The sequence below is a fragment of the Pelophylax lessonae genome (assembly GCF_965119305.1).
Source record: "Pelophylax lessonae genome assembly, chromosome: 3".
Classification (NCBI taxonomy): domain Eukaryota; kingdom Metazoa; phylum Chordata; class Amphibia; order Anura; family Ranidae; genus Pelophylax; species Pelophylax lessonae.
The window spans coordinates 472,232,706-472,247,319 of record NC_138770.1 but is presented as its reverse complement, the minus strand read 5'-3'; the positions used below and the strand labels follow the sequence as shown (position 1 = coordinate 472,247,319).

The window sequence follows — 14,614 nt, the reverse complement described above, 5'->3', positions numbered from 1 at the left end:
CAGCTGTTTATCAACAAAAAAAGGACCCCTCTTCTGGTAAAAACAATTAGCAATTTACCTTTTCAATTTGGCCTTTTATAAGACGTATGTCACCTATCAAAAGTCAACCTTCCTCAATTTTATAGAAGAAATTATCACTGCCCTGATCTACCAGAAAGGATCCCCACCAGAAAACATTTGCTCTGATTGTGTTAACAGACTTTATGAGCAACATTTTCCAGAGAACATTCCACCAACACAAACAGTAAGAAGATGCCAAAAAAATGGTGGGTATGCAGCAGTATGGGGGGGGGGGGGGGTTTAGGGATGACACCAGGTTTCATTGCCCCCAATGTCCTTCCCAACCGGGCCTATGCATCGGACACTGCTTCCGACGTGATCACACGTCACTAAAATATTAGTTCCCCTTATTTTTAACAGCCTGCTGTTTCCCCATATCTAATATCTGTGCTGATCATTTGCCTGCTGCCTCGATTGACCATGCTTCTGCCTTCCACCTTAGCTGACCCTGGCCTGTTAAGCGACAATGCCTCTGCCTGCCGTCTGGTTTGTTTCTAAACCACGTTTCTGCCTTCCATCTTAACTGACCCTGGCCTGTTTACCATCGATGCCTCTGCCTGCTGTCCGGATTGTTTCTTATCCACGTTTCTGATTCTACCTGAACTGACCCTGGCCAGTTTACCGACAATGCCTCTGCCTACTGTCTGGATTTTTTATCAACCACCTCTCTGCCTTCCACCTGCACTGACCTCAGCCTGTTAATTGACCATGTTTTTTTCCTGCCGCCTGGAGTGATCCTTTCCCCTGCTACTGGAATCAAGAAAACAGAGGGGGCTCATATATGTGAGTGGACTCAGAGTAGAGAAAACCAGCTTTTAGTTTTCTCCATGTTTTTTTTATTCCTGGATCATAACCTGACCGAGACCCTAAGCTTGATGATCCTGCATGCTGCCTGGACCATTACTTTGACTGTGCTGACCATATCGCTGCCTGTAATGACCCAGGACTTTTTATAGACCATGTTCCTGCTTATTGCCTGAACTGGCTGTGCTGACCATGTCTCTGCCTGCTGCCTGTACTGACCCAGGATGTTTTATGGACCATGTTCCTGCTTGCTGCCTGGATGTCAGCCTGTTGCCTGTACTGACCCTGGCCTGTTAATCAACCATAATCCTGACTGCTGCTTGGAGGATTCTGGCTGTTGCTGGCTTGCTTCCTGCACTAATTCTCCCCTCTGTGGACTAATGCTTTACCAGACTGTTCATCTAGGCTGTAAAAAAGTCTCACACATTTGGTATTGCCATAGTCAAGAGTAGCAAACTATGTTTTGGGGTGTGTCCATGCTGTGTGTTATATTTAAATTGACAACTTTGTGTAAAAAAATAATTTTTTAAATTCTTTCCACTTTTTCCAAAAACTTGTGGAAAAAATGTTCAAAAGACTCATTATGCCTCATAGAATATACATTGGGGTGTTTGCTTTTCAAAAAGTGGTCATTTTGTGGGTGTTTCTACTGTCCTGGTGCCCCAGGGCCTTTAAAAGTGTGATAGGTAGTCAGCAAATTAGATGTGTAATTTATGTCCCTTGAACACCTGAAGGTTCTCCTTGGATGTGGTGCCTTTCAATGTTGCTAGGTTGTGAAAAAGTCTCACACATGGTATCCCCATACTCAGAGGGAGTAGCAGAATGTATTTTAGGGTGTAATTGCAAGTATGCCTATGCTATGTGAGAGAATTAACTAGTTAAAATGAAATTTTTGTGGGAAACAAAAATGAATTTCCTAATTTTCCAAAGAATTGTGGGAAAAACAATTACAACTTCAAAAAACTCACCATGCCTCTTTCTAAATACCTTGGACTGTATGCTTTCCAAAAAGGGGTAATTTGGGGGGTTTGGCTTTTTAGAAAGAGGTCACTATTGCAAAGAAATCACCCCTCTACCCAATATCAATTTTGTCTTAAAAATTTTAAACAATAGAAAATCTAAAACATTGTCATGCCCATATACTATTGAACAAGTTAGTGTCTAGGCTAGGACAGAACAATTTTATGAGATAAATATGTTAGGGTGTATATATGCAATTACTTCTATCAGCCATTCAGATTTGAGTTAACCAGCTTTGCCAACTTAACAAAAGGTATTATTCCAGACTACCATTACTCTTACAACTCTACTTTTGTATGAAAGGTACTGAGAAATGTTGCATCAGCTATCTGCTAACACATTTTTATCCTTGCAGTTAATACAAGTGATAGTGAAGATCTATCTGGTGGTGAAAGCCTTGCAAAGGTTCAATCCTTAAAAATGTTTCCTGAAGTGATATCAAGGAAAACATCATCTGCAATATCTCCTCCAGGAAAATATGTGGACAGCAAAGACAGAGAAAGGTGTCAAAAGGAAAACAGTGATCATTTATCTAAAGTATACAAATGGAGTTTTCATTTATGTGAGTATTTTTCCTTACTTTTCTGTTTACTTTTATTTTGTTCATGCCAGGTCATTTGAGTTTTGAGTCATTTTGAGTTCTTGGGTAAGCATTGTAGCATTTACTGTTTTCACAGAAAGACAACCTAAACTCGCTTTGAAAATTTACTGTGTAAACTCGTAAAAATTTTGCAGAAGTGCATAGTGGCAGTGGGAGCAGAAGTGCTTATTGGTGCATAAGGTCTGTACTAGCAAAAGTATGCCCATTTGTTGAACATGATAAATACAGTGTGCATGACGTTAAAAACTGACATCATATGTAGAATTCCCTGTCGGTGCAATGGTGGCGAGTGCAGAAGGGTGCAATTGCAAAGGGGCAGTGGCATTGGGTACAGAACTGTGCATTAGTGTAGTAGTGGTGAGTGCAGAAGGTTATGTTGGTGAAATAGCAGCAAATGCAGAAGTGTGGTTGTTGCAGTGCCAGCAAGAGTAGAAGTTTGAGCTGATTTAGTGGCAACAGTGGCAAATGACACCTTGTGGTTGTCGTGAACAAGGTTGTACTCATAACTGCAGAATGCTGCCTCCAGCCCCAGAACTGTAATGCCAGGGGTCCCTCCTAAGCAGGGAATGAGGTTCAGGTTTCCACTGCCATGGATTCAGGGGCAAATTGCTGGGATTTGTGGGTTTCAAATTTAAGGCCAGAAACTTGGAGGCCCCTGCAAGAAATATGAAACAACCTGTTATTCAGTACATAGCCTTTACCTCTAGTCAGCTGAGCTGAGTCATAAGAGACAATCATTTAAAGCAATGGATAACCCAGCCCCCTTTACTTTTTCTTAATTAATTTTTTTTTTTTTTTTTACATAGTACAATTAACAATTTGTTAATACCAAAAGGTATAATATACCAAAGGTATTAAACAAGTAAGAAGAAGAATATATAATGTAGCTGACAAAATGTGTCCCTTAAAGGTACAAAGTGGATTAGTACACAGAACAGTATATATGTATATTATAGGTATCCTTGTTATTAATTGCTAATCAAATGAATAGGGTTCATAAAATGTGGTCAATATAAAATAAATCAGAATAGAAGAAAGAAAGGAAAGATAAGAAAGAAAAGTGTGGGCAAGACAAAGGCAGCCAAGATTTTTCCTTGAGCCTCCGTTCACATTGGAGCTACTTATGCGATTTGACGAGTCAAATCACATGACAAGTTGCACCCTATTGCCGGCAACCGCACTGTTCAAATTGGTGCGATGCTGACTTTGCAGTGCCGCATCGATTTGAAAAAGTAGTTCCTGCACTACTTTTGGCAATTTCAGGTGCCACTTGCATAAAGCCGCAAAGATGTCTTCCAAGTCGTATCCGAAGTCGCACTGTCATGCGGCTTTGAAATAGCGAGATTTTAGATGAAGTCACACAACGTCAAAGCCGCAGTTAGTGTGAATGAGTGCTTATAGATGAATATTGTAGGCAAGGTCCCCCACGTTTTTTCGAAGTTAGCTAGGCAGTTAGGGAAAATGCAAGTCATTTTATCGTTGATCATGACCCGGTTCAACTTTTGTATGACATAATCAAATTTTATTACTGATCGATTCCAATAACGTGCAATGGTTTTTCTAGCAGCCAGTATTATATATAAAATCAAGCGTTTGGTATGCTTAGGTAAACTGATTCAATTTTCAAAAAAGAACAACTTCTGGGAATCCAAGATTTACTTTTGTAATTTCATGTATAAAGTCAACATTTTTGATCCAAAATGTACAAATTTTGGGACATTGCTACCAAATGTGTACCATAGAACCTTCTTGACAACAATTCCTAAAACATTTAGAAGAGACTTGTTGATTTATTTTAGCTATTCTCGATGGAACTGTGTACCATTGCGATGGTGTTTTGTAATTAGATTCCACTAAAGTCGTATTGATCTATATTTTAGAGAGAATGTTGATTGTATTATACCATTCTGGGAGTTTCCAAGAGAACTTAAGATCTTTTTCCCATTATTCCATACATAGGAGCTTATGTACGGGTTCAATTAAAATACTATATATACAGTGCCTTGCGAAAGTATTCGGCCCCCTTGAACTCGACTTTTTGCCACATTTCAGGATTCAAACATAAAGATATAAAACTGTAATTTTTTGTGAAGAATCAACAACAAGTGGGACACAATCATGAAGTGGAACAAAATTTATTGGATATTTCAAACTTTTTTAACAAATAAAAAACTGAAAAATTGGGCGTTCAAAATTATTCAGCCCCTTAAGTTAATACTTTGTAGCACCACCTTTTGCTGCGATTACAGCTGTAAGTCGCTTGGGGTATGTCTCTATCAGTTTTGCACATCGAGAGACTGAAATTTTTGCCCATTCCTCCTTGCAAAACAGCTCGAGCTCAGTGAGGTTGGATGGAGAGCATTTGTGAACAGCAGCTTTCAGTTTTTTCCACAGATTCTCGATTGGATTCAGGTCTGGACTTTGACTTGGCCATTCTAACACCTGGATATGTTTATTTGTGAACCATTCCATTGTAGATTTTGCTTTATGTTTTGGATCATTGTCTTGTTGGAAGACAAATCTCCGTCCCAGTCTCAGGTCTTTTGCGGACTCCATCAGGTTTTCTTCCAGAATGGTCCTGTATTTGGCTCCATCCATCTTCCCATCAATTTTAACCATCTTCCCTGTCCCTGCTGAAGAAAAGCAGGCCCAAACCATAATGCTGCCACCACCATATTTGACAGTGGGGATGGTGTGTTCAAGGTGATGAGCTGTGTTGCTTTTACGCCAAACATAACGTTTTGCATTGTTGCCAAAAAGTTGGATTTTGGTTTCATTTGACCAGAGAACCTTTTTCCACATGTTTGGTGTGTCTCCCAGGTGGCTTGTGGCAAACTTTAAACAACACTTTTTATGGATATCTTTAAGAAATGGCTTTCTTCTTGCCACTCTTCCATAAAGGCCAGATTTGTGCAGTAGATCTGCAGTAGATTTGAGCTGTAGATCTCTGCAGTTTATCCAGAGTGATCATGGGCCTCTTGGTTGCATCTCTGATCAGTCTTCTCCTTGTATGAGCTGAAAGTTTAGAGGGACGGCGAGGTCTTTGTAGATTTGCAGTGGTCTGATACTCCTTCCATTTCAATATTATCGCTTGCACAGTGCTCCTTGGGGTGTTTAAAGCTTGGGAAATCTTTTTGTATCCAAATCCAGCTTTAAACATCTCCACAACAGTATCTTGGACCTGCCTGGTGTGTTCCTTATTCTTCATGATGCTCTCTGCGCTTTAAACGGACCTCTAAGACTATCACAGTGCAGGTGCATTTATATGGAGACTTGATTACACACAGGTGGATTCTATTTATCATCATTAGTCATTTAGGTCAACATTGGATCATTCAGAGATCCTCACTGAACTTCTGGAGAGAGTTTGCTGCACTGAAAGTAATGGGGCTGAATAATTTTGCACGCCCAGTTTTTCAGTTTTTTATTTGTTAACAAAGTTTGAAATATCCAATAAATTTCGTTCCACTTCATGATTGTGTCCCACTTGTTGTTGATTCTTCACAAAAAATTACAGTTTTATATCTTTGTTTGAAGCCTGAAATGTGGCAAAAGGTCGCAAAGTTCAAGGGGGCCGAATACTTTCGCAAGGCACTGTACATGTAATAGAAATATTGGAGTTCTAGTAGTACAAGGTTTTTTGAAGAGGGAGAATTGGAGTGGTCGATTCATTTTACTAACTTTATTTTTCAAGAAGAAATTAATTGGGTTATATCGAAAAAGTTATGAGGAAGGTAGTTGTAATTCATTTTTATAATAATCCAGTGAATGTAAATCATTCCCAGATAAAACGTTTTAAATATGTAATCAGCCCCTATTCTCCCACCACCATAAAAGGACGATCCAGGTACAAATTCAGGATTATTAACAAAGGAGATAAATGTGTTTAAGCCTATGAGGTGAACAAATATTTTTTTTCTCATTCAATATCTGTCCCATAATAATGGGAATGAAAGATTAGGGCATAAGATTGTGGGATCGTAATTTACTAGGAATCCACATCATAGCTGCAATTGAACCTTTGGAGCATGTAAGGGCCTCTATGTTATCCAATGTGGAGTTGGCATTATGGTGATTGCCAATTTGGCTATCTGAGCTGCTTGATAGTAAGCTGATAAATTTGGGACTCCTAGGCCTCCACATTTTTTTCAAAGAGTAAACTGTTCATTTAATAATTCTAGGGTGTTTATGCCCCAGGCAAAATTTAGGATATTTCTTTGAAACATGAGGAGGTCTCGTCTAGGAAATATGATAGGTAGTTTTAGAAAGAGAGATAAAATGCTTGGTAAAATATTTATCTTCACTGAAGAAATTTTCCCAACCATGACTGATTCGGGCCTGATCATTTACTTATATCTTCTGAAAGCCTTCCAAACATAGGGGGATAATTTGCTGAGTAGAAGGTATGTATAGAGAAGGTCAACTGAATTTCTAAATAGGAAATGAGTGAGTGAGGAAGTGAGTGGCCCATTGGACCTCAAAGTTATGTTAAAGCAATACAATTGTAGATTCAGAGAGATTGAGGATTTAGGCAATAGATTTATTTTTATTTACCATCAGGCCTGATAACTGCAAAAAGGATGTAAAACGTTTCATTAGGTTAGATATTGCTGTATGAGGGGAAGTAATGTACATTAAAACATCATCCACAAATAGTGCGCATTTATGTTCATATTGTCCACAATTATTGCCTTTAGTATTTGGATGAGCATGTATAGCCTTAACAAGTGGTTATATTGCAATTGAAAATAGAAGGGGCGATAGGGGACAACCTTGTCATGTTCCACGTTGTATATATAACATATTATAATGTTCCAAAAAAGAAGTCGTAATGCTAAAGCTTTTGTAAGAATTTTAAAGGTCACAGTTAATTAAGGAAATCAGACTGTAGTTTGATATTTCCGCAGGGTCTTTGTGGTTTGGGGAATACACTAATATATGCTATGTTTTTATCTTTTAGAACAAAATTTCCTTCTCTTAGATGATTAACATATAAGACTAAATGAGGCGTTAAAAGATCAACATATTTTTTAATAACACCTGTTTGACAAACCATCAGGTCCCAGGGATTTATTTAATTTTTAGTGTCTTAAGAAATTTCATTATATGTGAAAGGTTTGTCCGTAAGCTCAACTTGGTGCACAGTAAGTGTAGGAAGTTGTATCTGTTCTAGAAATTTTTAAACTTGCACCACAATATTAACTGGAGATTTCCAGTTAGTGGTGAGTGTTATGTCACTAATTTTCATTTTGGATAAAGCGGAAATATGTGATCTGGGATTGAGTTTATTCGCTAGGAAAGTGCTTAGTTTATCTCTCCACGAAAGGATTTATGTTGTATCCACCTTAAACATGTTTTAGATGTAGTGGTTAGGCACGAGTTCAATTCTGTACGTGCATGTTCTATTTGAGATAAAAGATTTGAATCTTGTGATTGTTGTGTTGGACGATTAGGTCATCATAAGTTTTAGTTTTAGAAGCAATAATTTCTTTAAGGGGCCATTTTAGTTTTGAAGTTAATTGGATAAAAAATCCTCTTACAGTTGCTTTATGAGCTGCCCAGTTTATTGATGGAGAAGTATCTTCCGATTTGTTAAATTCAAACTATGTTTTTAGGTGTAATGTAGTATCAAAATAACAAGATTCATTTTGTAACAGAGATTTTTTTAATTTCCAGTTTATTCCCTTTGTTAGTATTGTCCAATCAGAAAAGGAGAGTAACAAAGGTTTGTGGCCAGACCAGGGGGTAGGGATATATTTAATGGACAGTAGTTTAGAAATGAGTCGAAAATAAACAAATATATGATAAATTCTAGAATATTGTTGATGAACGGTTGAATAAAATGAATAATCTCTCTCTGTTGGATTGGTTTCTCTCCATGCATCAATAAGATCAATACAAAATAGTAGATCAGCAAGTTTATAGCTATGTTCAGAAGGATGTTGTATAACAGTAGAAGATTTATCTAAAGTGTGATCAAGGGCCAAATTAGTATCTCCTGTCAATATGAATGTAGAAAAGAAAAAAGATTGTGGAAAAACCCTAATTCGAATTTAGGGCGTAATACATTAGAAAGGTAACTCAAATTTCTCTCAATAACCCTTTAACCAGAAGATTTTGTCTCTAATAATTTTATGTTCGAAGAAGGATTGTCAATTAGACATGCATAAGGCTACCCCTCTCTTCTTTTCTGAAGCATTAGCATAATAGCATTAGCTCACAGCAGCCATATTATCAGTGTTTGTTTGCAGTTGTTTAGGGAGAGTCTGGCAAATCTGTGCCTGGATTCCTGTGTCTTTTGTTTGACAATAGCCTGCTTGTTAGCACTACAAACGGCCAGTGTGTCTGTGGTCTGTGTGAAAGTTTTAGGCCCCTTTCACACGGGCTGTATGATCAGGTCTGCCTGTCAGTTTTTCAGACGGACCTGATTGGACCTTGAACTCTCCCCTATGGAGCGGCGGATGTCAGCGGACACATGTCTGAGCCTGCCTGCAAAATCCAGATGGTTTTTGGTCCTATTTTCCTTCTGTCTGGCGGATTGGATCGGATAGGATCAGATGAAAATGGACTGGTGGACCGTTTTCACTTGCTATCCTACAGAGGATGTCACGGGGTAACGTGGCAGAGCCTGACGTAAGAGGAGTGGCTTACCAGGTAACTGGCGTGGCACAGGTTCACCAGAGGAGCGGAGTCTAAGTGTTAGCTGGTTTTCACCAGGGCCCCAGATGGTGGGGATGGACTTGGCTGCTTGCTAACACCAGGTCGCGGTCCCCCGGATTCCCTGGTTGAGCCACGAGCAGGTCCAGGACCAATAGCCGGTAGCAGGTAAACAGATCAGGACAAGGCAGGAGAATAGTCAGGACAAGCCAAGGTCAGGGCGGGCAGCAGGTAATCAGAATCCAAAGACAAGCCGGGTCAGGTAAAAAGGAACAGCAGATAATAAACAGGCACAGGGTACAGGAGAGCTGATGATCACACAGCAATGACTCAGAGTGATCACTGGCTTTAAATAGGCCGTTTGGCACCAAAGGCGGATTGCGTGTGCAAGATAGCCGCAAACTACCCATGGTAGCCTCAGCGTATGCGCATGCGCATAGGCGTTTGCCATTTAGCGGCAACAGTGCGACTGCCCAGGGTATTGAGTACCTGACATTACACCCCCCTTAGGGGCGATCTTCGGGTGCCCAAAAGATTCCTTTTGTGGTGATGGTTGCGGAAAAAAATTTGGATTAAGTCTTGGGCATGGAAATTCTGTACCGGTTCCCAGGAGTTTTCTTCGGGCCGTAGCCCCTCCATTTAACCAGGTATTGTAACTGATTCCTCTGTCTTCTGCAGTCTAGGATGGCCTCCACCTCAAATTCTTCGTCCCCATTGATGGTGACAGGAGCAGGTGGTTCCGAACTTCTACCTGGAAAGGAATCAGGTACTGCAGGTTTCAAAAGTGATACGTGGAAGACCGGATGGATCTTGAGGGAATCGGGCAGAGTGAGTTCGTATGATACCTACTTTAATCTCCTCTTCACCGGGAACGGGCCAATAAACTTGGGTGCCAGTTTCTTGGAAGGGCATGCCAATCAGGGGTTGGTAGTGGCTAACCATGCCAGGTTGAAGAACCAACTCACCTCTCCTCCTTTTGTCAAAGCAGGCCTCTGTATTGGAGGTCTGAGCCTTGGTCATGGCATCCTGTAATAATTTGTTGTTCTCTTTAAGGAACTCCATGATATCCCGGACTGCTGGCACTGTAGGTTCAGGAACAAAGCAGGGCAAGAAGGATGGGTGAAACCCGTAATTAGCATAGAATGGGGACTGACCTGTAGCCGAGTGTTTGGCATTATTGTATGCGAACTCTGCTGACGGTAGTAGTGAGACCCAGTCCTTTTGAACAAAGGTGGTGAAGCATCGGATATATTGCTCGAGGGTCTGGTTGGTCCTCTCAGTCTACCCGTTAGTCTGTGGGTGGTATGCGGAGGACATTGACAACTTGATCTTCAGTAAGTCACATAAAGCTCTCCAGAAGCTAAAAGTAAATTGAACACCTCTATCCGACTACAATCTCTTTGATGAAGACCTGTGCCGTCTCGAGCGTGGAGGATGTGCTCTTTAGTGGTATGAAATGAGCCATTTTCGACAGACGGCCCACTACCACGAAGATTGCAGAATAACCGTCTGAAGGAGGAAGTTCCACAATGAAATCCATGGCAATCATCTTCCATGGTCTGTCAGGGACTGGTAGTGGTCTGAGCAGGCCCCATGCCTTGTTTCGGATTGTCTTCCTTCGTGTGCAGATAGTACAGGAGGAGACATACTGCTTACATCACTTCTCTAAGTCAGGCCACCATAACGTGCGTTGAACAAGATCTAGGGTCTTGTGGATCCCAAAATGGCCAGCAATCGGGTGGTCATGACAAAGTCCCAGGATGGACACCCGGGTACTTTCTGGAACAAAAATTTGATCTCCTCTCCATAGCAATCCATTTCTGGGTACCAGTACAGTTCCAGGAGGATTGGGAGCATTTATTGTGGCTTGTCTCAGAGAGGTAAGAAGGTCAGACTGTAATAGCAGGAAATTACCTCTGATTAAGATGGTGTCAGGTACAAGGATTTCTTTAGAACTGTCGTACATTCGGGAGAGAGCATTGGATTTCGTATTCTTGGAACCGGGTCGGTACGTTATATGGAACAAAAACCTGGAAAAAAAAAGTGCCCATCGTGCTTGGCGAGGTCTCAGGCGTTTGGCCGTCCTCAAATACCCCAGGTTCTTATGATCAGTGTAGATGAGTATGGGATGTGCCGCCCCTTCCAACAGGTACCTCCACTCCTCCAGGGCGGTCTTGATGGCAAGGAGTTCCCGATCCCCTACATCATAGTTCCTCTCTGCTGGAGAAAGTTTACGGGAGAAGAAAGCTACCGGATGAATCAGGTCCTTAAGGCCTTGACGCTGGGAGATGACTGCTCCTACTGCGATTTCCGAGGCGTCAACTTCGAGGATGTAAGGCAGGGCAGGACCCGGGTGGCTGAGGATAGGGGCAGAAGTGAACAGTTCCTTTAGGGTTGTAAATGGGACTTGAGCCTCGGGAGACCAGTGGAAACGGGTACCCTGTTTGGTGAGCAGGGTAATAGGGGCAATGATAGAGGAGAACCCCTTGATAAATTTCCTGTAGAAATTTGCACATCCTATGAAACGCTGAATCCCCTTTTTATCCACAGGTGCGGGCCAATCCAGGATGGCGGAGACCTTCTGAGGGTCCATTTTGACCCCTTCAGAGGAGATTACTAGACCGAGGAACTGGTTACTCTGCTGTTCAAACTCGCATTTCTCAGGTTTGCGTAGAGCCTGTGTAGCCGGAGTCGGTGGAGTACCCTTTTAACGTGTTCTCGGTGCTGGGCCAGGAAGGAAGAAAAGACCAGGATATTGTCCAAGTAGACAATCACAAAGATGTCCAGATAGTCTCTGAAGATATCGTTGATGAAGTACTGGAAGGTGGCCGGGGCATTGCAGAGGCCGAAAGGCATTACCAAATATTCTTAATGACCGAATCGGGTGCGGAATGCTATCTTCCATTCGCCCCCCTCCCTGATACTGACCAAATTGTAGGCTCCCCACAGGTCCAGTTTGGTAAATACAGAGGCGGTTCTTAATCTCTGGAAGAGTTCAGGAATCAAGGGTAGGGGGTAAAGGTTTTTGACCGTAATTTTATTTAATTCATGGTAGTCCACATATGGCCGAAGTGAATGGTCTTTTTTTCTCCACAAAAAAGATCCCAGCTCCTGCTGGAGAAGTAGAGGGTCGGAAGAATCCCTTCTCTAGATTCTCCGTTACATAGTCCTTTAGGGTACCCAATTCCCGTTCCTACAAAGGAAAGATACGTCCAAAAGGGATCTCGGCCCCCGGGAGCAACTCAGTCGGACAATCATACGGGCGGTGGGGGGGGGTAGAGTCTCGGCCCCCTGTTTACTGAAGACATCCAGGTATTTATGATAGGGTACTGGGACAGAGGAACGTATCTCCTTATTAGTGTCCATACAAAGTAGGGTGCTAGGAGCACTATAGCGTACTGGCAGGCAATGATTCTGGCAGTAAGGGGACTTGAACTTGACGTCTCTAGAAGTCCAATTTATTTGCGGGTTGTGCGCTTGCAACCAGGGTAACCCCAGAATAACGGGGAACAAGGGAGAAGAGATGGCATCCAGGCACAACAACTCCTTGTGACCTTCGAGGGTGACCACAGGCAATGGAGGGGTTTCTTGAGTTACTGGCCCAGACTTGATGTGGGACCCATCCGCTAGGAAGATGGAGAGTCCTTGCGACTTGGGTCGAAGTGGGATGCGTTGTTGTGCAGCAAATGTGAGGTCAATGAAGCAGCTGCATGCCCCGGGAATCAATTATAGCAGTGACCTGGATCGGGCCTTCTGGAAGCTGGAATGAGATAGAGAGAGCCAGGTGAGTGGTATTGTTGACAGAAACTGGGTAACTTGAGGGGGGATATAGAAAGACACTTACGCATCTTTGCTGGGCATGAGTGTCCGGCTTCTCCGCAATACAGACACAGATTGTTCTGACTGTCGCCGTAAGCGTTCTTCTGCTGATAAGGAGGGACGCATGAGCCCAAGTTGCATCGGCTCTGAAGTATCTGATTCAGGAGTAACTGGAGCTGTGCTGCTGGGAGGGGAACCAGAGGAGAAGGTGTGGACGGGATTAGGAACCCATGGCATCATCCAGACTGGGCGGGTCTGCTGCGTGGACCTCTCTGCTCTGTGTTCACTATGTCAGTGACGTAATCCTCCATGGCTCTACTGCCTTGTTGAAGTGCGGTGAGCGCGGTTTCTGCGGTAGCAGTGCGCTGCGGGTCTTCATATAACTGCGCTATTGTGTTAAAGAAAGCCGACATGGTGTCCAGCTGGTTACTGCGCTCTTCAAGCAGGCGGTGAGCCCAGGACTGAGATTCACCTTGAAGCAGGGATATGATGAACCCCACTTTGGTTGCTTCCAAGAAGGTTTGGGGTTGCAGGGAGAAGTATAGCTCACAGGCATTGCGGAAGGCTCTGAACTTGCTCCGATCCCCAGAAAACCTTTCCGGCGTAGGGACCCTTGGCTCAGGAGGCAGCATCACCATCGTTGGACCGGAGGGATGCCCGGAGGGAGCCATGGAAGCAGCAGAAACTGTAGGGTCTGTGGAGAAGGTTAGGAACTAAACACGACCCTCCAATTGGGTATAGCCCTCCTACAGAGACTTAACAGCTTGGGTGAGGGCCGCGAGATGCTGGCAGATGTCGTCCATAGGAGAGGCTCCTCTAGCAGGCTCGGTCATGGCTGTGTGATACTGTCACGGGGTAATGTGGCAGAGCCTGACGTAAGAGGAGTGGCTTACCGGGTAACTGGCGTGGCACAGGTTCACCAGAGGCGCGGAGTCTAAGTGTTAGCCGGTTTTCACCAGGGCCCCATATGGTGGGGATGGACTTGGCTGCTTGCTAACACCAGGTCGCGGCCCCCCGGATTCCCTGGTTGAGCCAGGAGCAGGTCCAGGACCAATAGCCGGTAGCAGGTAAACAGATCAGAATGACTCAGAGTGATCACTGGCTTTAAATAGGCCGTTTGGCGCCAAAGGTGGATTGTGTGCGCTTGCGCGTTCGGGCGAACGCAAGATAGCCGCGAACTACCCATGGTAGCCTCAGCGCATGCGCATAGGCGTTCGCCGGTTAGCGGCGCCTGCGCAGGGTATTGAGTCCCTGACAGAGAAGAGTGGGACTGTGTACATATCTGCTCTGTACAATGAGCAGAGATGAACCTGTCATCCGCCTGCTCAGCAGGGATCAGCAGTGCAATCCTCCGCTGAGCAAGCCGAGTCCACGAAACGGAGGCGCCCTTGTGAAGGGGCCATAGAGTCTACAAGCTATGGTGCCAAAATTCATCACACCTGATGTACTGACGGCCTATCTCATTTCTTGAGGCCCTAACCTGCCAAGACAGTACAAATACTTAAATTTTCACACGGTATTTGTGTTTTTTTAACGCAATTTTACACACCAACCATAAATACATTTTAATGAATTTTAATGCACACAAAAACAGTATAATACCCAAATGTTTGATAAAATATGGTGTTGCGCCAGGTAAATAGATACCAAACA

At 43.0% G+C, this 14,614-nt stretch overlaps 1 protein-coding gene across 2 annotated transcripts in view; it reads left to right on the top strand.

Moving 5' to 3' along the window:
* The window catches only part of LOC309549293 (AT-rich interactive domain-containing protein 4B-like), a 239,794-nt gene that overhangs the window by 113,668 nt on the left and 111,512 nt on the right, over positions 1-14,614 (top strand). For both annotated transcript variants that reach the window (XM_082249444.1, XM_082249443.1), the window contains one exon: positions 2,240-2,446. In XM_082249444.1, the coding sequence (XP_082105570.1) occupies positions 2,240-2,446 (207 nt within the window). The remainder of the gene's footprint in view (positions 1-2,239; positions 2,447-14,614) is intronic.